The sequence below is a fragment of the Aedes aegypti genome, chromosome 3 (assembly GCF_002204515.2).
Source record: "Aedes aegypti strain LVP_AGWG chromosome 3, AaegL5.0 Primary Assembly, whole genome shotgun sequence".
Taxonomy (NCBI): domain Eukaryota; kingdom Metazoa; phylum Arthropoda; class Insecta; order Diptera; family Culicidae; genus Aedes; species Aedes aegypti.
In genome coordinates, this window is record NC_035109.1 from 268,224,987 (window position 1) to 268,248,290 (window position 23,304).

Consider the following 23,304-nt stretch of genomic DNA (forward strand, 5'->3'; position numbering starts at 1 on the left):
TCTTAATTAATTTCATAAAAATGATTTGATGAACCTACTGGCATCATTTATAAAAATATTTAGAATCAAATAACACGATTTTCAATTTTTTTTCTGAATTGTATAAGAAATTCTTCGCAAGCATCTTCAAATTCTCATGAAAACTTTTGCGATTAGCTGGGTCACTTCAGTGCCGAGAAAAAAAAAAACAGGAATCTTTCCAGAAATTCTGTTTGTGATTTCTCTTCTAATTCTCCCAGAAATTCTTCCAGTGATTTTTCAAAGGATGCTTGTATAATTTCTCCAAAATTTGCTCTAGAAAATCCTCGAGAACTCCAAAGCTACTATGTCCAGTAATTTCCTCAAATATTACCTTGATTTTGTTCCAAAACTATCCTAGAATTGCCTTCAGATATTTTTTCACTAATGCTTCAACCATGTTCTCCTGTTGCTACTCTACGAGATCTTCCAAAGATTTCAACAGAACTATTTCCGAGCAAATCCTCATGGTTTTATTCCAGAGTGTTTGAAAAAAAAAATAGCCTTAGAACCCTGCAAAAATTCCTCCGCTTCAAGACTTTATTCACATTTTCTCATAGAAATCCAAAATGTCTTGAGGGTACTTCGAACGAATCCTTTTATTTTTAGGATTTTTTTTTCCAGAATCTGATCCAAATATTACTCCTGCCTTCCTTAGCCGAGTGATTAGAGTCCGCGGCTACAAGCAAAGCCATGCTAAAGGTGTCTGGGTTCGAATCCCGGTCGGTCCAGGATCTTTTCGTAATGGAAATTTCCTTGACTTCCCTGGGCATAGAGTATCATCGTACTTGCCACACGATATACGAATGCGAAAATGGCAACTAAGGCAAAGGAAGCTCTAAGTCAATAACTGTGGAAGTGATCTTAGAACACTACGCTGAGTAGCCGGCTCTGTCCCAGTGTGGACGTTAATGCCAAGAAGAAGAAGATTACTCCTGCAGTTTTTTCAAACATTTCTTCAAAAGTTTCTCATAAAATTCTCATGCAATCTTCAAAAGTTCATTTAATTTCTCTGGTGTCATCAATTTTTACAATAATTTCTCCGAGCACACACGAATTTATATAGAGATTCTATCTAATGTTTTTTTGAGAATTTTCCAAAGGAATACTACCTGAGTACCGTCAACGTACCAGTACTCGCTCATGTTCCAGTAGCCCGCTCACGAGTTCAAAAAGTAAGGTAATTTGAGTAAATACACAAAAAAATGTCCACAGTATGATTCTATTTGTCGATTAGAATTGTATAGCGGCTGAAGTTTTCAAACTTACTTTGTATAAACTTGTCTTTTTTCAGTGTGAGCGGGCTACTGGAACATGAGCGGAAACTGGTGCACTGATGGTACTATCCCGAGATTCGATTGATTTTTCAGAGTTCCTTGTTATTTAAGGGTGACTTTAAAACTTACACAAATTTTATCAGTGGTTACTCCAAGCTTCTCCTGAAAAAATAAATCCTTGTCATTTCCCTGGGAGAATACCTGAAAAAAAACATTCAAGACTTACTTGAGAAAATTTCAAAGAAATACTGCAGGAATTTCAGTAGAAATATTAGAAGAAATCTCTGGATCAATTGCTGAAGGTATCTTTGTTAGAGGAATCCTACACAAATCCTGCAATCCTAAATAAATCCTGAAACACAATTCTCAAGGAAATGCCTAGAAGTTTCTGGAGAACTTATTTATTGAATTTTAGGGGCCTATTTTATAAGTCGAGTCAAACAAAATGATTCGACTGGAGTCACAGTCGACCAAAAAATTAACTCGACACGGCTCTTTCACTCGAGTTTCTCGACAGTTGTCACTCTATGTGACTTTTGGGGGTAATAACCAGTCCTCTAGAAGATTTAGAGAATCCTTTACTGGAACGCTAGAGAAAAGAGCCGCTACGTGGAAAGAAACCATCATCTCGTCATCCTCGATATTTCATGACTCTTAATAGTTTCTGGGAGAACTCCTCGGTAATTTTAACTGACCATGTGGGGAAGGGATTCGGCATCCTACCCCCAGGATCCGTCGGCCAAAATAATTACTCGCATTTCTTTTCCTGGTTTGTGAATTTTCGGAAGTTATTTGATTCTTGGAAAAATGGGGTTTGCCTCTTTAACACGAGCCCCGCCAATGATCGCCTTGCAGTCCTTTAGAGTTTTATCGTTTTATCATAAGCTAGCTTGATGAGTATGATAGTGGATCCACTCTCAAATGTCGGTAAGGGCCTTCTTTTATCTTTTTCGCCATTTGTCCGTCGTAATCCGTCTTGGTTTAGAATAAAAAAGCAAAAGTTCCTTGATCAATAATAATATTTTTATTTACTGTTTTTTGTTCAGTAGTAAAAACTCAAGTTGGAGGAAAAATGGCATTGATTTGTTTTTTTTTTGTTCTTTCTGTCTGTTTGGGGTGATTTTAACTTGTATACAAAAACGTGTTGTCATTCTTTCGTGTGTCAACCTGTTTATCTTCTTTTAAATAATGTGTTATAGTCTTATCGAATACTATTGGATGTTATCATGCTGCATTTTTCTATATTTCTTAGCCTGTTCGGCTTGTTTTCAAACCAGTTGTGTCACGAAAATAATCACTGTGTTGGGGTTTATTTTATTAAAAGTAGATCATATATCACTGTTACGACAAAAATCGGGCAAGTAGGATAATGGAAACGCTATACAAAAAATCCTAATTTACAAAAAAAGGTGTATATGTAATCTAAAATCAACTTACTTATCGAAACAATTTTTGATCTTTCCCCTAAACATCTTACTTCCAAACAATCCACGCAATTTGACTACACTATAACCATAGCTATCGATCGATCAGAACGACCATACAAACTTAAACACTCGCGTCATATCTATCGGAAATAAATACTTGTGTGTTTTGCTTGGTGATATTGTTGGTACGTCCATTGTTCCCCCTACCAGTGGAGGATTCTGAGTTTTAACTTCGTTTTGTCGCCATTCATTGTCATCTTCGTCAAACTTCAACGTTGGATGGTCGAGCACCCTAAATAAATTCTCCTGTACTTATAGATCTTTGTTCAATTTAACATACACTAATGAGTTTTTTGTTCTTTTCGAATTGGTTAATTCCTTCTACTCTAGTGCATCTCAGTTTCCTTTGCTATGTTCAGTTAGATTCAATAGTATTAGTTGCCGTTCAAACAGTGTTTAAATCTTTTGGGTTTCAATCGATTTTTTACGATCACCTCAATATAGACTGTGTTCATCATGCTTCTCTTCGTTAATAGGCATTGTATTATTACATACTTCTTTTCGTCGCTTACAATCTATTCTTTATTTTTAAGTTCAATTTGAAACGAATACTTTTCTTCTCCATGACCATCTAGATTTAAGTTATATATTACATCTTTGTTTATTTTCATTGTTTTTTAGAAGTCCAGTTAGTGTAATATCATTTCATAGAAAATAATTTTGAAAAGCCAATATTTGTAAAATATTTTAAAATACTGTTTCTAAAAAAGAGTGGATTTTATGGAGAAGCGATTGTTTCAGAGAAATTTTTAAACACACGTACCTAACCTAACGGTCACAATTGGATGATGGCATTTAGCCCCAAAAGTTGATTTGGTTTATTGAAAAATACAATAAGAGGAAACCGACAAGTTAAAACAAAAAACAAATATCATAAATAACATCTTCAGATGGCGGGATACCAAAAAATGAGAGGTTGAGAACACTCATTCAGACCACACGTGCGTATATTGTGTCATCGCGAGTTTTGCCGACCGCTGGACCAGAAACAGTGTTGAAATCTTTATTCGTTATTTGTTGGTGCGAGCGTTGCTGCCTGTGTTCCTTCCTTGAGTGGCAAAACTCTGTGTAACCGCTTCCGAAATTCGGACACTATCTAGGAGCTATTCTCAAAATGGACTGGCATCCGAGTCACGATCCTGTATGGCTGTTATCGATTGTTGTAAGGCATTGGGAGTCAACCACTCTCTGAAGGAAGGGAATAATTTCGATAGCATATAAAATTTTACTTAATATCATATAATAAAACAACTCACTTCGGTAAACAACGTTGCAGGAAAGGTACACAGGAGCTAAAGTGGGCCAGTCGATTTACCCAACTTGGAATTTCCTGTCCGCAGAGAATCTGTACGAAAAAGAATCAATCTTATTAATCTACTTATGTATGTACAGTATTCGCGAAAACATCTGAATCCAGTTTCTCACATTGGTCAACTTAGGGTTCTCTAAACCGATATGCATAGAATTTTTAAACGTTTGGGATGATACACATATGTCACGCCAAATTTCAACTTATTCGAAAATACTGAACGGGTAAAGCGTTACAGCTATTTAAAAGTGGTGCAATTTGATTCCGTACATATTAAATTCTTTAAAATTGACCAATATGTATGAAGATTGAAAAACTCTATGAAGCAAATGTCATTACCAATAATCTGAAACCTAAATTATTCATTCTAAAAAAGTTTATTTTTCTATATTCACTCACCTGTGTGACGGCTCCGGAAAAATGGTTACAGTTGTTGTTCATCAAATGGTACCGATCGCCCCGAAATTGGTTACCTAGCTCTTCCACAATCCGACGGACTTCCTCTTCGGTGAAGTCTGTACAACCGATTTGAATACTCTGCCTGACAACGGAAGAACAAGCACACGTTTAAGATCCATTGCACCTAAATTACTACAGTTTCAATGCTATTTACCGGAATCGAAACTGCTCACCAAGTTCGTCGTGATCGCGAGGGGATATTTCGAACACGCCGGTGAATGGGAAAGGGTGCCCTCCGTAGGCGAACTCGGTTCCGAAAATTTCCACACCCGAGTGGAACACGCCTAGTCCGATTGAGGTTGTATACTCGTTGATCCAGTACTGGAGAAAATTAAAAAAAAAAAATGGTCATATAAGGATCCATTCCGAAGTAAAAGGACAGCTTTTTAAAATTTGATTGAGGTTTTAATAATTGCTTTCAAGTTTTATAATAGCTATCTCCAATGTTTCAATATCAAGCTTTTGAAAGTTATTTTATTAATCGCTTAGATGACTTCATTTGTCGAAAATTTCCTTCAGATTGTTACCAAGCTTTGCTTAGGAATCCATCCAGAATTTCTCTAGGAATTCCTTCAGGATTTTCATGTATGATACCTATAGATGTCTTCAGGAATAACTGCCTCCAAAACTCTTGCAGAAATTAATCAAAGAAGTTTCCTGTTTTCCTGGGATGTATGCAATGAATCTTTGGATGTAGATACATCTTTCATACAACACGACAGTTTATAAGCACGTATAAAATATCCTTTAAAAAAATGATTCATGTGGTTATCGTTATAAGGATTCTACTCACCATATCGTACACGTTGAGTATGACCGGTTCGCGGCTCCCCATCGCTGTCGGCAGCAGTTCGTCGCTTCCGCTATCCTTTGGCACCCCGAGACAGCTGGGAAAGGGCAGATTGCAGGGAAGCCCGTTCGAGAACATCACAACATCCAGCGGCAACGCGAAACGAAGCAGCAACAAAGTTTTAGCGGGTCGGGCCCAGAGTTAACAACAACAGTTGCTTCAGGTGTATGTGTGCTCAATGATTCGGGTGAATCGTATGGGGAGGTATGAATCGAAATGAGTCACACTTGATGATGGTGAGCTATGCGACGCGAATGAGCAAGTCTGAATCGATGATGGCGATCCTTGGGAAGTGTATGCTGACCAGAAGATGACCGATGAATGAGGGGGGGTACGTCCTAAGGGATGGAGTTGTATGTGGGGGACGGAACAATACGATCAACTGGATGATTGTTCTAGCTTGGTATATATGTGTTTAATGGAGGCTAGGCAGAAGAAGGTGGCAACTAAAAGAAAGAGGAAAAGTTGGAAAGAAGGGAAAATAAGTACGGTTTTTATGGTGAGATGGATTCATGGATTCTACATTATATCTAAATACATTCTACGCCAAACTATTCGCTAATGTTTTGTTCAAACTAAAAAAAGGGAATCCTTTTGGTTTTCATATCGTTATCATAGTTTTAACGAACTTCATCTCATTCAAAGTCGGTATTGACCCCGAGTTGGGGTCCCCAACTTTCGCGAAGCTGCGCTCAACGCGGTCACATGGCCGAAAGGAATATTGTTTCGCCAGTGCGCATCGTACCTTCGTGCTGTGCGAATTCTCTCTGCTCTTGGAAGTTTTCTTAAAAACTACCTAAAGCAATAAAACAGTACTTTTCAGTGCTGAAATTAAAAACGGTACTTTTCAGTGCTACTAAAACATTACTTTTCAGTACTATTTTTCACTATTGATCCCTTTACGATCCTTGTTAGGACCCGTGCCTTCGATTTTTCGTTGGACCCGTTGGCGAAAGCTAGCGGTGGTAATCCTTCTTGGACACCGTCTTGGAAAAAAACCTCTCGAAGGTCACGTCTCCTTTCGTTTATTCATCAAACATTGTATCAACAACAAACAAAAGGAAGGGTGAATCTCTGAATTCACTACTTCCTTCCAAAAAAGTGGGCTTTAAAACTGTCAAATGCGGAATGCGAACTTTCTTCCAAGGGTGAAATGAATATTTTTTTTTTTTTTTTTTTTTTGTCGGTAGCGATAGGGGTAGTACTGGGACTCTTAATCTGCCCTAAGCTCCTTCCCAGCATTTGCTTTTATAAGCTTCTATTGCGTTCATCACACAGACGTTCCTAAGCAATGTTGCTCAAATGGTCACTGTGTACCCTAGCAGCGATCAGCCCTTACCGTAGTTTTGCAGTCTAGTACTTTAGACTACTATCAAACTATGATAAGGCCTGAAATGCTACTAGAGTGGTTAAAGTGAAGAACGAAATAGTTTTATTAAAAGGTCCTCATTCCCCATTTCATTTCATCACTCACTATCGTCACTTTTATTTTCGACACTATCACGTATATCACCAATCAACTTTCGTAATACACTTCAGATATACTTTCCATTATATCACTTCTCACATCACACCGTTTTCATATAAATTCATTGTTATTAGCATTTACCATCTATTAGCATTACTAACTAATTAAAAGATATTCAATTATTTTTGTTGCTGTAGAGTCATTACTATTCAAACTACAATTTAGCACTATCAACAAAGTTACAGTAAAACAAAATCACTTCGATCCGTTTTTCGGCACTCGTTGTAATTATTAACACTGTTATCATGCATGTTTGAAGAGCTAGACAATAATGTTTATATTCAGAGAAATGATTGCAAAAGGCATTATGGCCTTTATTAAATTAGTAGAGTTCACTTCATTATACATCATCATTATTATATTTCTAACAAAACTATCAGAATCACTTCCAATTTCATTTTCAAATTTTCATCACCATAGGTTTTATTATAAACACACTATTAGCACCAACACAATCACTAAATTTAATAACAACAAGTGTTACGCGCAGCTCCACCAAACACCCATTCTTATGTTGCATTATAAAACGATTGATCACACGTTAGCTTCGAAACTTAACAACCATTACTGATTAGTACAAAGGATGTTATAGCTCGTGGTAAACGAACTGAACCATCAACAACCAGCACTGGTTTATAAGTAACTAATGAGCCCTGGCGGTCCCTCCGTTCGAAGAGGACCTGATAATATGCCGAAACATATTAACAGATCCTCCGCCTGAATGCAGCCGTTTCATGATAAATCATGAACCGTTAGAGGTGTGCCAAAGTATTGGGAAGGTGATATGTTTCACAGACGGGTATTATTATGGTGCACCTTCTACTTTGGCACCGTCAAACCCTGTGATCGTGGCCAGGGAAGGGTGAAATGAATAATTGTATCGAAATGAGCAATCAGTTCGATGCTCTAGACAAATTTTCCGAACACCAAATCGAAGCAGCCTCTAGCCCAGGCTCTTTGATTCAAGTGAGGAAGCAAAGAGTGCCGCCTATCGTGGTCAGTTGTTCCGAATTTGGGGGATTTAGGCAGGAGATCTTGAACTCCATTAGGGGAATCAAGGTTTCCTTCCAAATCGCAAAGAAAGGAGACTGTCGCGTTTTGCCGGAAACTATTAAAGATCGTGAACTTCTTCTCAAACATCTTGAAGAGAAGAAGCACAAATTTTTTACTTATGACGACAAAACTGAACGTTTGTTCAAAGTTGTCTTGAAAGGTCTCTCAAGTGACTATAAATCACCTGAAGAGATCAAAAATGGAATAAATGATTTACTTGGATTTTCCCCAGTCCAAGTAATAATTATGAAAAAGAGAACCTAATCTGGCATTGTTCGGAAAGGGCTTTCTCAAGAATTTTATTTAGTTCACTTTAACCAAAAAGAACTAAATAATATTAAAACTTTAGAAAAAGCAAAACTTTTGTTTGATGTCCGTGTGACATGGGAACATTTCCAGAAACCTGGAGGAAATTACCAGAATCCCATTCAGTGCCGTCGGTGCCAAAAGTGGGGTCATGGTACAAAAAATTGTCGCATGGATGCTAAATGCATGATTTGCGGAGGTTCTTCTCACGCCAAGGACGTCTGTCCAGTGAAGGAAGATACCACCAAGTTCATATGCTCTAATTGCGGGGCTAATCATAAGTCAAATTTTTGGAATTGCCCTTCACGCAAAAGAGCTCGTGCCAGGCAGATGAAAGATAATATCCGTTACGATAACGGTCGTTTCCGGAATTTGCCAGGTAGAGTTATCGAACAATGCTCATTTTTCAGTTAACGATCGCTTGATCATGAATCATACCCATCAGGAAGATCATAATCATGCTCATTCACAAACTAATTTTAAACCGTCGGGTAGCTGTTCGAATCTTTCAATTTCGAATGTATCTACCCACGGAAAATCCTTTGCCGATATCGTAGCAGAAAATTTGAACTCCCCCCCTGTTCGTACTATTAGTACCCATTCTACTTGTTTCAAATCAAATTGAAAAAAAACCCTACCGCCACAGGTAACTCCGCTTCTTCGTCTACCGTAATGGGAAATCAACAGATAATGTACCCACTTCAAGTGACATGTCTGCCTCTGATTTAAATTTTCTAACTGAACAATTGAATCAAATGATTATTGCATCAAAGCCACCACTATGACTGAAGCAGTCTAAGTAGGTGTAAAATTTACAAATCAAATTGTTATTGGATTACGTTTTTCTAATCGATCCAAATAATAATTTAAATATTTTAAATTGGAATGCTCGTTCTCTGAATGGTAATCGTTATTAACCGTAAGAAATGTTTAATTTTCTTACGGTTAATAACGTGCATATAGCAGTTATTATCGAAACGTATTTAAAACCTGGATCTAAACTCAAATGAGATCCTAACTTTTTTGTTTATCGTAATGATCGACTTGATGGGGCATGTGGGGGAGTTGCAATCATCATTCATAGGCGTATAAAACATCAACTGTTTTCATCATTTGAAACTAAAGTTTTCAAAACTTTAGGTGTTTCTGTTGAAACACAGTTTGGTAAATTTACTTTCATAGCTGCCTATTTGCCTTCTCAATGCACTGGACAGCAAGTCAATTTGCTCCAAACTGACTTGCGAAAATTGACTCGCAATAAGTCAATTTTTTTTTTTTCATTGGTGACTTCAATGCCAAACATCGGTCATGGAATAATTCTCAAAGTAATTCCAACGGCAGAATTTTATTTGATGAGTGCTCTTCAGGATATTTCTCAATTAAATACCCTGATAGCCCTACATGTTTTTTCTTTTCTAGAAATCCATCTACGATTGACTTGGTCTTAACCGACTCTAGTCATCTTTGTAGCCAACTGATTACTCATGCTGATTTTGATTCTGATCATGTCCCTGTTACATTTCAAATATCCCAAGAAGCGATTCTCAATCCTATCAGCTCCACTTTCAATTATTTTCGAGCCGACTGGAATATATATAAAACATTTATTGACTCTAATCTTGATGTTAACATTTCTATAGAAACTAAACTTGATATTGACAATGCTCTTGAAACTTTAACAAATTCCATTGTTGAAGCCAGGAGCGTTGCAATTCCAAAATGTGAAGTAAAATTTGAATCCGTTATTATCGACGATGATCTTAAACTCTTGATCCGTCTTAAAAACGTGAGAAGGCAATTTCAACGCACTCGCGATCCTGCTATGAAAATTATATGGCAGGATTTGCAGAAAGAAATCAAGAAACGTTTTGCTCAATTAAGAAACAAAAATTTTGAAAATAAAATGTCTCAATTGGACCCTGGCTCTAAGCCCTTTTGGAAATTATCAAAAATCTTGGAAAAACCTCAGAAGCCAATACCGGCATTGAAAGAGGAAAACAAATTATTACTAACTAATTGCGAAAAAGCTCAAAAACTTGCTATGCAATTTGAAAGTGCGCACAATTTAAATGTAGGACTTACTAGTCCTATTGAAAATCAAGTTACTCAGGAGTACGAAAATATTCTCAATCAAGAGAACATTTTCGAAAATGCCTGGGAAACTGATTTGGAAGAAGTGAGAACTATTATTAAAAATATGAAAGCTCCTGGCGATGATGGAATTTTCTACATCCTCATCAAGAAACTTCCAGAAAGTAGCTTATCATTTTTAGTTGATATATTTAACAAATGTTTTCAATTATGGACAAATGGAAAAATGCTAAGGTTGTTCCAATTTTAAAACCAGACAGAAATCCTGCAGAAGCTTCTAGCTATCGTCCAATCAGTTTCCTTCCTCCATCAGTAAACATTTCGAAAATGTTATTTTGAACAGAATGATGGCCCACATCAACGAAAATTGAATTTTTGCCAATGAACAGTTCGGATTCCGCCATGGACATTCGACCACTCATCAACTTTTACGTGTAACAAATTTGATCCGTTCCAACAAATCAGAAGGCTACTCTACTGGTCTTGCTCTTCTAGACATAGAAAAAGCATTTGACAGTGTTTGGCATGAAGGTTTGATTGTAAAATTAAAAAACTTTAATTTTCCAACATACATTGTTAGAATAATCCAAAGTTATCTGGCAAATCGTACATTTCAGGTTAATTATTAGAACTCTATAATTTGAAAGACTTCCTGCAAGAGCTGGTGTTCCTGGGACCAATATTATACAATATTTTCCAGAGGCGCGTCCACATTCAAAACCATGGGTAGGACAAACGTTGGCAAATGTTTTGTGCACAGTGAAGCTAAGAAAAAAATCAAACCCTATGGAAGCCTAGACCGGAAATTTGAAGGGCTCAAACGCAAAGGGGTGTAAGAGTCTTATTGGTCGGTTTTGAGTTAAGGATTCTTTTGTTTCCAAGCGTTCTGACTATGTTTTCAAGTGATTTTTAGGCTCAACAAAAGAAGTAACATAATTCTCAGAAGTCTGGCTTGTTTTTTTTTAACTCACATACAATTTGTATGCCTTCCGTAGCCGAGCGGTTAGAATCCATAGCTACAAAGCAAAGTCATGTTAAAGGTGTCTGGGTTCGAATCCCGGTCGGTCTAGGATCTTTAAATAATGGAAATTTCGTTAACTTCCCTGAGCATAGAGTATCATCGTACCTGCCATACGATATCCGAATGCGAAAATGGCAACTTAGGCTAAGAAAGCTTTCAGTTAATAACTGTGGAAGTGCTCATTCACTTAGCTGAGAAGCAGGCTCTGTCCCAGTGAGGACGTTCATGCCATGAAGAGCCATGCCAGTCGTTACCACAAGACTTAAAAAGCTTTCCGTTCTTACAGGGCTGGTAGCAACTGAGTGCCTTATAAAAAGAAAACTAGAGACCTCTCTCCTGAAAAAAGAAAACTGAAAGTAACCAGAAAGAGGCCGGAAAGAGTCTAAACAGGAACCATGAAAACAAAACGAAAGCTAATAGGAGCCTGGAATTAGGAGTTTTATTCTTCATTGCATCAGATCAGATCATATCTAGGAATTTCATCTGAAATTTATTCAGATAAAATGTTCAGACATTACTCGGAAAATTCCTAAAGGAGTTTGGAAAACTTTTCTACGGAATATCTTCAAAAATTGGGTTTCAGAAGCCTCACCTGGATACTCCAGGAGAATCACAGAAATTGGATTTCTCCAAAGATTGTTTCAGGTATTATCAGAATTCCACCAAATTCCACTTAGTGATATTTTTCAAAAAACTCATCTAAGATTTTATCCAGTAATTAATCCATCGATTTTCCTGGGACGTCCTCCAAGGTTTCCGGTTAGAACATCTTCTGAAATTCAATCAATAACTTCTCCAGAAATGCCGCAAAGAATTTCTGTGGATTTCCTAAAAAATGTCTTTCACAATTAATATAGAATTTCAACTAGGGATTTCTCTGAAAAAACCTTCAGCAGTTGTTCCAGAGTTTCCTTTTAAAATTCATGCAGAAATTCTTCCTGTAATTCTTTGAAATTTTCTCAAGTTAGTCTTAATTGTTTTATTTTCTAGGAATGTTTTCAAGGAAATGTCAAGGTAATTTTTCTGAAAAATAATCCGTGAGGCACTTCTTTTAAAATCCTGAAGTAACCTCATATAAAACTAGTGGAATCACTTTTAATGAACAATCGCTGAATCATTCTAGATAATCAAAAAAATTCAAATGAATCTCGGGATAGTATTTCGCAGGATTTTCTAAAGGAATTTCCCAAAAAAAAAACATAAAACAGAATCTCTGAAGAAGTTTGTGTAGGAATGATAGGGGGAATTATTGGGAAAATTGTTGTAGTATTAACTGGTGTGTAAACCTTAAAGAACCTTTATAGATTGCATGGGATTTTTTGAAATACTAAGACAAATGTTATGAAACACGGCAGGAGTAAAACTAAGGTGAAATAACGAAGAATTCCCTAGAAAAAAAATTTGAAGAATCTCTCAAGGAATTTTAGATTTCAAGGACGACTCGTAGATGAATTCTTGATGGAAAGAACAGGTGAAGGAATTCTTGCGTGGTTTGTTGAAAAACCCCTCAGTTATCTTATTTCAAAACTCTGAAATAAACCTTTGAGGATTTCCTCGGGAGAAATTCAGTAGAAATCTTGGGAAGATCTCCTAGAGTAACAACTGGACAATTCAGTTGAAGGATTAGTGAACAAATATCTGGTGGGAATCCTAGGATGACTTTGAAATAAACAGAGGAATATCTGAGGAAATTATTGGAAGTAGCTGCGCTTTGATTTTCTCAAGGATTTCCTGATTCTGGAGAAATTCTTCAAAGCATGTTTTGAAAAATTGGTAGAAAATCTCTAGAAGAATTTCTGGAGAGATCCCTTTAGGAGACCCTGAAAAAATCTAAATGAAATAACAATGATAATTCCTGAAGCTTTTCCTCAGGGAATCTAAGACGAAATCCTTGAATAGCCTGTTAGACCGTTAGACGTTTTAGTCTCTGGAGCGTGTGCAATTGTGCATCAAGATTCAATGCAAGCAGAATTAGGAAAAAAAGAGACTTTACAGACCATTTTGGTTAAGAATTTTTAGAGACTTGCATTAAAATAGAGACCACGTTGATTTGTGTAGTTGTTTTATTTTTTTACCGTAGTGACCCGGCTGCTAGCAACAGTTTTCAAAGGATACTGAAGATTATTTAGAAATGTTTCATCGTACAGAAACTAAATCAAATATTTTAAGGAAATTTCTTAACCAATACTGCTGAAAAAGCTTTCTGAAAATCGCCATAATCTACTCTAAATATGTTTATGAATGATGCCACAAATATCAGTGTGAATTTGATCAATCAATCGATCAATCGAACTAACTGTGGGAGTTCTATGTATAGGCCTTGAAAACCGCCAAGAGATTCAGCAAAACTTTGATAATTTACTATACAGAAAGTTCTCAAGAATAACTTTCAGGAACGCTCATGGCAATTGGTCCCAAAACATTTACAGGGTTGGCCGTAGATATATTTTTGAAATCATCAATAAATTGTTTTTTTTTTTCAGAAATACCAAAGATGATTACTCCATTTTGTTTTTCTAGTGTTTGAATAAGATTTTTGTACCAATTTTTACAGTTAGTTTCCCAGGATTTTCACCCTAGATATTCTCAATCGTTCTTCACACAAGCTTGTATTGTATTGAATAGATGATAAATAGTCCAACCCCCTGAAAAAAGCGCGAGTTCTTGAAGCCAACCACCATCTGTGTGGCGCTAGTGCTGGAGTAAACAAATTCGCCCACGCAAACTAACACAACTATCAGGAGGATTAGTGTTAGCTCTTCCTGATAGTGATATTAGTGGGCCTGATCAAGTTCAGTTGGGCTTAACAGCGTGTGAAATGTTTGTCCAGAATTTAGGTTTTGCCCTCATTAAACCCCGCGCGGAAGCGACAAATGTCGTATGAGGAAAACATTATACTATTGATAATCGTTTATAGTTGTGCCTAATAAAATGTGGCTAGATTATCTAGCAATTACAGAAAACTGGATAAAGTAATATGCACTTAACACCAGATTGATAGGTGAAATGTGAATGCCGCACTCGAAAACGAGTGTGTCTCGTGCCTAAAACGGTATTTTTGACGAGCTGTCAAATCAGCACCTTCTCCAGCACCAAATTTTTGGCTTCACTCTAGTTTTTTGTGGATGACAGCCGTTTCAGTCCTGTGAAATAATCAAGCTTTCTGCTGATCTTTGTTGAATCGTGGGTAGGACAATCCTTTGACTGTCCTACCCAGTTGTTTTTGTGGGTAGTACATGTCCTACCTGTCTACCCACTTCCCGCGCCACTGATATTTTCACATCTGACTTACCTGAGTTACCTCAGGGATGTCAAAAATCCTTGTTTGCGGATGACACAGGCCTCTCCGCCAAAGGACGAAGCCTGCGTGTCATCTGTAGTCGATTGCAAAAAAGTTTGGATATTTTTTCTTCATACTTGCAGAAATGGAAGATTTCTCCTAATGCTTCCAAAACTCAACTAATAATATTCCCACATAAACCAAAAGCTCTTTATTTGAAACCTTCAAGTGGACATGTTGTCACGATGAGAGGGGTTCCAATAAATTGATCAGATAAAGTTAAGTATCTAGGGCTCATGCTAGATAAGAATTTAACTTTCAAAAATCACATTGAGGGCATTCAAGCCAAATGTAATAAATATGTAAAATGTCCCTATCCCCTTATTAATAGAAAATCAAAACTTTGTCTTAAGAACAAGCTTTTAATATTCAAACAAATTTTCAGGCCAGCCATGTTGTATGCTGTACCAATATGGACTAGCTGTTGTAATACCAGGAAGAAAGCTCTGCAAAGAATTCATTTTCATTTTCATTTTGCAGCGTTTGGTGGGGCAATGAGAGCGCAAGTCAGTCCAAAGCCGGGGGAAGGGATAGGTAATGGCCGTAATAGTCTATGCGGACCACTTGAACACCATCGGAAAGGATAAGAAGGGTTGGGGTAGGGTATAGGGAATGGAGAAGACTTGACACAGTAATGCGATTAATGCTGCAAAATGTAAATGTGCTGAAAGCAATTTAATTTGAGTTTTGAAGTTAGATTTGACTTATTAAAATTCCAAATAGATCGGCCATTGTACAAGTAAGAAAGAATATGCTGATCGCTTTCTAGAAATTTTATAAACAACAAAATAATAACAATATGAGAGTGATGCTAAGGGCTGCTGATGGCACAATGCGACGCTTTAGGAGATTTTGATACTGATTGAAAATTACTATACAGAGCGCAGTTCAATCGATGGTGATAACTTTACAAACTTTATCTGTTTTTGCACTGATTGACGATGCTGATTTATATAAAAATATTTGATATTATTAGTTCATTTGTTTGTGTGATCTAAGTGTTAATAATGGAAAAAAATTACATACCCTTTATAATAATACTTCCCTGATCAGAAATATTATATTTTGAGCACCCTTTTCGAAGCTATTCTATCCAGGTATCCATGTACTGCTTTCAATCCTGAAATTATTCTTATTTTGCATGCTCATGCATTATATTAGTGATGATCATAATCATGCAACAGATAAGAAGGAGAGAAAAAGAGAATATAGGAACAGTGATTAGTAATGAGTTAATTATGTAGTTTTGTTAGAATTATAAACAATTAAACAGTAGTAATGAATAGCTTTTAAAATGACTTTGCAGCATAGCTGAGCCTTTCGGATCGTAAGACCGATGTATAAAAATAGTTTGTTTCGAAATTGTCCGCGTGGTCTTCTAGTGCCCCTATTAGATAAGAATCAGTCATAGACATACATACCGAATGCTCGCCATGACCCTATGACCAACATTTGTATATGTATAGCCTTAGCTGATGTGGCTTTTCTAATAGGTAGTTCTTTCACTCATTGATTGTCTTCAAAACCTTGTCAAGTATAGAAAATTGATTTTATTTCATTTATTACTACATTGAAGCTACATTGTTCTTATTATGTATTAGGTATTATTTTATGTTTTTATCACTATTGATATTATCAAGGCCAAAATTCCCAGTGAGTGAAGAATTTTATAGTACTAGAACACCATAGAAGATCGCTAAACATTACCTAATCATGGAACGGCTTTTTGCTCTATTATTTTAGGTAGATGCTATTGATCTCCCTTTGCTCCTATCCGCAACCCGGTGCACGCGCCCTGTTGGTTTTCGAAAACCTCGTAGAAGATTACAAACCGTCAATGGCATTCCTAATTACTACCCCACATTGCACATTCAAGGGTCTGATTGTGCTCCTAACCTACCCTCAGTTGGTAATCTTCTCGCCAGTTTGAAATTATATTTTCCCGAAGTAATTTTGATGAGTGATAGCCTAGTGCAGCCCAACTGCATAGTACAGTAGTTTAACCAGAATTTTTAGGTCAGAAGATAAAATCTAAATTTTGTAATAAAAAGGTTGCCATTGCTTTGAAATTCACCCAACATCTAATCAAAACTACTAACAACAGCGATCAATTATCAAAATTCATCGCTCCCTGGAAAATATAATCCCAAGCCCAGGGAAGAAAGCTCTGCAAAGAATTCAAAATAAAATTTTGAAAATGATTCTGAAGCTTCCTCCCTGGTACAGTACCAATGAGTTACATAGAATATCCAATGTTGAAACATTGGAACAAATGTCAAATAAAATAATTAATAATTTCAGGCAAAAATCGTTACAATCTTCTATTGCCACGATTAATGCGTTATATGTTTAGGTTAAGTTAGGTTAAGTGTATTCAAAGCGTTTTTTTTTTCTCTTATAAGCAGGTGAAATCAACTCACCTGTAAAAAATCTGAACTGCTACGGCAAATGAAATGTAATATGTTGTTAACAAAATGTTAATAAAATCTAAATTTGTTTTACCCAATTAGGATGATAGTGTTAACATGATAACACAGAACACCTAGATATTATAAATGAATGTAATGTTTGGAATAATACTAATAAAGAAATAAAAAAAAAATTGTTTCGCGAGTTTGAAGACAACACATCAAAAAACTTGTGGCTGCCACGCCAAAACACGCTTCTTCTAATTGGCATTACGTCCTCACTGGGGCAGAGCCTGCTTCTCAGCTTATGATTGTACTTATGAGCACTTCTACAGTTATTGATTGAGAGCTTTCTTTGCCTAAGTTGCCATTTTTACATTCGTATATCGTGTGGCAGGTACAATGATACTTTATGCCCAGGGAATTCAAGGGAATTTCCATTACGAGAAGATTCTGGACCGACCGGGATTCGAACCCAGGCACCTTCAACATGGCTTTGCTTAGTAGCCACGCCAAAACACGCCTTCTATCCTGATTTCACCAGATCCAGCCAGCTCGCCATTTTCAACTCCGCTGTTGTACACAACTGTTAACACCTGAATGCGGCAAGCCTGAACACATTGCCTGTCGCATTATGGGAGTCCTCGAACCTCACATTGATTTCAGAGTCAAAAAAAACTTTCATGGCCTTCGGTCAATGCCGGCGAACCTTTGGTAAAACTTGTGGCCTAAAACCCAAGTATTTCAAAAGGATTTACATAACAGTTGTTCGACCAATATTGGCATATGGATGTCTTGTGTCTTGGCAAAAGGGCGGAGTGAGAACAATCCAATCAAGATTGGGCCATCTCCAAAGAATGTGCTTTATTAGTACTGGATCCACTGGAGAAAAATCCAGTGAATCGTAGATCTACACACACTTCGTTGTTTCCACTTTCGGTGATTTTTTTTGTATGGTATTCAGTTGGATCTGCCTGACAGCTTAACTTGTCAAGGCTGAACCCTCGGTCTGGCTTTTGCCAAGTTTCCCCTCTACCAGGACCAATACACAGACGGACTAGGCAATGGCGCCCACATGAACACTGTTTTTTTATTAGTATTGTGACGTGAAATACCCATATTCCTTTGCTTCTGAGAAAAGGAAGCATTGTGAAAATCAGCAGCTCCATCAGAATTTGTTTGAAATAGTAGTGTAGTAGTGTCATTACTAATACTGTCTAGTCAAAATGGTTTTGAATAATTTGTCATTTAAGTGCTATTCTGATTACTCCTGTCTTTTACGTAAGATTAGAGGCTTAAATGTCAATTGTCGTGAAGTCTTAACAAAATTAGGCTGTGTAGTAGCAGTTCTAGTTAATTTAATTTTTTTATTATTTAAAGTATTTATTGGTCATTACGTTCATATAAAGAAAAAAGTCACTTTCCTTGTCTGTTCAACAATTTCTCGAACCTAGCAAGTGTACCCTAATGATCGATCTCAGCGTCTTACTTTCAATAGTCATTATTATAGTGAATATTTAAGAGTAAAGTTACCTTAGGCTTCTAAATTTTGCGAAAATGAAGCTGGAATTAAATTATTTATACCGTTGTTACAAGAGGTATTTCTTTTTATGGCAATGTAAAAACCATATTAAAATAAGATTGTCGCCACTTATTTCTACTTAGTGAATCTACTAGTCATTTTCCTCAGAGTAATATTCCCTACGTCGTACATGATAACGATGTATCTAGCTAGCTAATAGCAAGAGTGGCTACGGATCATTCAGGTTAGCAAAAGGCAAACTGATCGTCACCAATAGTATTAATGTCCACTTCGAATAGATTAATTATTTGAAGAGGAGAGCTAGGAGAGGTTGGTCGCGTACGGTTGTGTTTCTTCCACGCTCCCAAGTCCAATCAAGTTTTTGATTAATTTCGGTCGAGTTCGGTCGTGAAAAGTGCGTGAATTGTGAAAGTGCGTGCGGAATTACCGCAATTAATTGCCGGGTGGTTCGGAATCGCGGATTTGAGCCGGAAAAAGTGAATGTGAAAGTCAACCATTGTTTGCGATTCCCGCAGTGAGTGAAAAAAGCAGGAGGAAAAAAGATTGCCGGGGAGTGTATCCGGGACGTGGTCGGGGCCACCCCGGACCTTGCCTTTCCTTGCCTGAGGGTGGGGAAGGCCAAAAGTGCCCCACGGGGCCAGTGAAAACGGCGGAAAAGTGAAAAAGAGTGAAAGAAAACTAAGGGCAGTGTAAACCTACAAAAGTGCGGTTAGCGTGGGTACTCCGCAAGTGGGCCCACGAAGAAGAAAAATCTTCCGGACGATTCCGGAAGATTGTTTAGTGCTGTGGAAAGGGGCCCAAGCCCACAGATTATTTACCCTTTGGAGAGATTAGTGTGCGGCCAGTGAAGGGGCCATCCTCGGGGCCCTGTAAAGTGACCCTAACCCGGGAGCCTCAGCTACCCCCCCCCCCCCCTCAAACACCAACCCACCACCCCTTCCACCCCCTCACCCCCTCACCACCCCTCAACCCCCACATTACATCCAGGTATTTATTATTATTTATTCACCTATTACCATTTGAAACTAAATACGTGCCAGGGTCGAAAATTTAATTTTCGATTCGGGAAGTGTAAAAACATTTCATATATCCATTTGATATCTGGGTGTTTTTATGCGGGGCTTACTGTATATGAAAATGACCTCAGAATGTGTGTGTATTTACTGCCATTCTTGAAATGGGTCGTTGGAATTTCAGTAGAGCTATCACCTTTCATCTCCCGGGCTAAAATTGTCTGCAGATATAAAGATATCGAAGGGTATCAAAAATACATGCATACAATTTTCTTCCATAAAAGCACTGCCGGTCAGTGGGAGGTGGATTGTATACACACACACACACACACACACACTTCGAATAGATTAATTATTTGAAATGGGCATCAATTCTATCAATGACGCAGAATGTCCGTTGGATCACATCCGAGATATTATTGCATCTATGCCATATGAATTATGACGCGGCTTTAAGCAAAAAAATGCCAAAATGTGATACCACCACTACAGATTACGCCTTTGGTTTCCATCATATGGGCTGATGGATTATGCCCTCCCATCGCGGCAAGGTCGCATAACCAAGGGGAGGGAGACAGTGTAACTGATTTGCGTAATATTAAATTTAAATTCCATTTCTGTGAAGTTTTCGTGGAAATCAAATTCTCATGTTTGAAGACATTCTGGCCACAGCTGTTTTGCTCTTGTCTAGATTCGAGATATAACTTTGAATTTTTGATAATTATATTTTAGATCTTGAAAAACACAAAGGTCGCATATCAAATACAAAGAGTGATTATTATAGACAAAATCATAAAATACCTATCTATAAACAAAAGAATGATTCCGATTACTCACGAATGGCAGGGGTTGTGGTGGTGGATCGAATCTTTCCTCCTTGTTTTCCTCTCGCGCAATCACCAAGATTTTCAAAACAAAGCTTATTGCTCAACGCAGGAAGTGTTGTGGGTATCCAAATTGCCTACGGATCTCGCCTTCGGTGCCTACTAGGATTGTGGGGGAGGAGTCCTCTTCTGATCGTCGCAAATTGTGGTTGCTTGGATGGTATCCCCTGAGGGGTTTTTTTTTCTCGTCGTACGAAGAAAAAAAAACTAATGAAGACTGGATGATGTGTTCTCGCTAACTACTAGATATTGCTGATTTTTCGGAGTTTCTGCTGCTGGATCATTACTGCCTTTTGTTGCTTCACATGTAACGAACTTGTCTCTGGTCAAGGGCGAGATTCTTAGGTACTTGTGGACACGATTAAAATGCTTAAAAACTAAAAATCTGTCGACATTGGCTGGGTAAAAATTTTCGACACACAAAAATTTATCTCCTCCTTCGACTTCGTTTTCTTTTTCTTCGCACACTGCGATGCGAAAACGAGCGATTGTCAAAAAAGGTCCATTCGTCAGGGGTGGGACAGCAACACGGAAAACAATCAGCAGCATTTCTGGAATACTTTTCCATACAGGCGTAAGACACCTCGCAAACAATGGGTGATATGAATAAAAAACGTTGAACTTCACTTTAGAGTGGTTCAAAAAATCGTTTTTGCTCCACACTGCTCATTCGATTCTAGATCAAATTCTGAGTGTCCTCCCAAAATTTGAGCTCATTTGGATGAAAACTGAGACTGCACAAGCCCTTCAAAGTTTATATGGGAATTACTATGAGAAAAGCAACCAATTCATTCAATCGGTCATACTGTTTGCTCATGTGCTCTTGGGGATTAAAACTATGTTGATACTTGAGATACAATAATCAGCTACAACTTTGCCGAAGACCGTTTTTAAATCGAACGCCCCAGTAATTAGTTATTGATTTTTGAATGAGTTGTACAACTTTGGCTCTAATTATTGGGCTGTTCTGCAGGCATCACTGGATATATGCAGTAAAACATAGTAGCCATGATTTGTGCGTGCTATCTTTCGCGCCAAGTGCAGCAATGTTGCCTGTTTAGAAGTTAAATGAGGACTTCTCAAGAATTTGTGACTGGATATAAATTAATAACTAATTACTGAGGCGTCCGATTTAAAAACGGTCTTCGGCAAAGTTGTAGCTGATGAATGTATCTCACAGTATCAACGTAGCTCTAATCCCCAAGAGCACATGGGCAAACACTATGACCGATTGAATGATTTGCTTTTTTTTAATTCCCATATAAACTTTGAAGGGCTTGTGCAGTCTCAGTTTTCATCCAAATGAGCCCAAATTTTGGGAAGACATTCAGAATTTGATCTAGAATCGAATAAGTGGAGTGGAGCAAAAACGATTTTTTGAACCACTCTACTATACATGTAGCATCTACTCAAAAACAAAATCCACACTCAGAAATAATAATAGTCACAGAATTACTAAAATTTATGCATTAATGACTATTTTCTATCTGCCTCTCTTTTATTCTGCTGTGAATTTCTACACTAAATGTCATTTCGCCTGTGTTGAAGCTTAGCGATGCTTCAACCCAGGTGAATTGACAAATATGGGAAGTATGCACTTCAACAGAAAAGTAATCGCCTATCTCGATGCGTGGGAAATTTCTTGCAAGAAATACTCAAGAAAAGGGTTTATTCATATATTTCATAACGCTAAAAACGGCCATTTTCGACACCCACCCATCCCCTTGTAACGCTTTTTGTATGAATATTTTACAAGTTTTGTATGAGCCGTAACATCACGAGGACACCCACCCACCCCCTTCAGCGTTATGAAATTTGTGAATGGGCCCAAAGCGTTTTTCTTCGATCGCAGTACGCAGTTGAAAAGAAATGTCAATTCAAATGGGGCTCACTGTAGAAAATTTCATGACCATTTTTTTCCGCAGAAATTTTTACTTTTCTTGAGCTAAACAGCATACCTAGCTATAGGAATAAAAATCCCAGGAGAATGAAAGAGAGGCAGATAGAAAATAGTCATAAATTACTAAAAATTAGTAATTCTGTGACTACTCGTGTTTCTGAGTGTACACTTTTGGTATGAATAAAAAACTTTTCGAACATAGTACTTACTACTTTTGAACATGAGCAGTGACTGAAGCTGCACGTTAATAAATTTCCATTCAGAATGCAGAGTGATTCTGCACGTAAAGAACAATCTATTCAGAGTGACGCTTAAAATTAAAACAATCATGCATATAAAGGAAATGCATGGAATCTATTCGATTACATGACAATTTGCACAAAATCATGAAGGTGCTGTAATTTGACAAGATTTGTAGTGTAATTTTGCGATTAGTCTGGTATTCTCTTTATGTCTATGATTTTATGATGATGGTACATTAAAGTATTTTCTGGGTGGTTTTCGGTCATCGCCAACGACAGTGATTGATGTTTTTTTTTAATATTAGCTTAACACAGGGGGTGAGAAACTCGGCTCACTGTGCCCGGCACACTTTTCGGCACAGCACCGCACATCTGGGCACACTTCCTATCTTTTTTTTTCTGCAGGATTAGATTATGACAGCTGAAACTTTGTTGTTGTTCGCCCTGGCTCAACAAGCTTGTTTGAGCCGAAACAAATCGCAATGAACACTGCCATCGAGAACGAGATATTCAAAGCAAATAGCTTCCTAAACATTTCCAAAATCTTCTGTCTGAACAAAAAATCCAGGTTGACC

General features: G+C 37.4%; 1 protein-coding gene across 3 annotated transcripts; it reads right to left on the bottom strand.

The window, feature by feature from the left end:
* Positions 1-2,329: 2,329 nt before the first annotated feature.
* LOC5579797 (desumoylating isopeptidase 2) lies at positions 2,330-21,064 on the bottom strand. Of its 3 annotated transcripts, none has more exons than XM_001648060.2 (6): positions 20,541-21,064; positions 5,344-5,437; positions 4,705-4,871; positions 4,491-4,632; positions 4,039-4,127; positions 2,330-3,970 (listed from the first exon to the last, which is right to left on the bottom strand). In XM_001648060.2, the coding sequence occupies exons 2-6, from the start codon at positions 5,383-5,385 to the stop codon at positions 3,892-3,894; spliced, it is 519 nt and encodes a 172-aa protein (XP_001648110.2). In that variant the 5' UTR covers positions 5,386-5,437; positions 20,541-21,064; the 3' UTR covers positions 2,330-3,891. The 3 variants fall into 3 exon arrangements, with proteins under 3 accessions (XP_001648110.2, XP_021706991.1, XP_021706989.1); XM_021851299.1 differs by having other exon boundaries at positions 5,344-5,738; XM_021851297.1 differs by having other exon boundaries at positions 5,344-5,846.
* Between the last annotated feature and the right edge of the window lie 2,240 nt (positions 21,065-23,304).

Coding starts and splice junctions, on each gene's coding strand:
- LOC5579797 (XM_021851299.1), bottom strand. CDS start 5,478: ATGTTCTCGAACGGGCTTCCCTGCAATCTGCCCTTTCCCAGCTGTCTC. Junction 4,633..4,704: donor GGTGAGCAGTTTCGATTCCG/GTAAATAGCATT, acceptor TTCCGTTGTCAG/GCAGAGTATTCAAATCGGTT. Junction 3,971..4,038: donor CTGCAACGTTGTTTACCGAA/GTGAGTTGTTTT, acceptor CCCTTCCTTCAG/AGAGTGGTTGACTCCCAATG.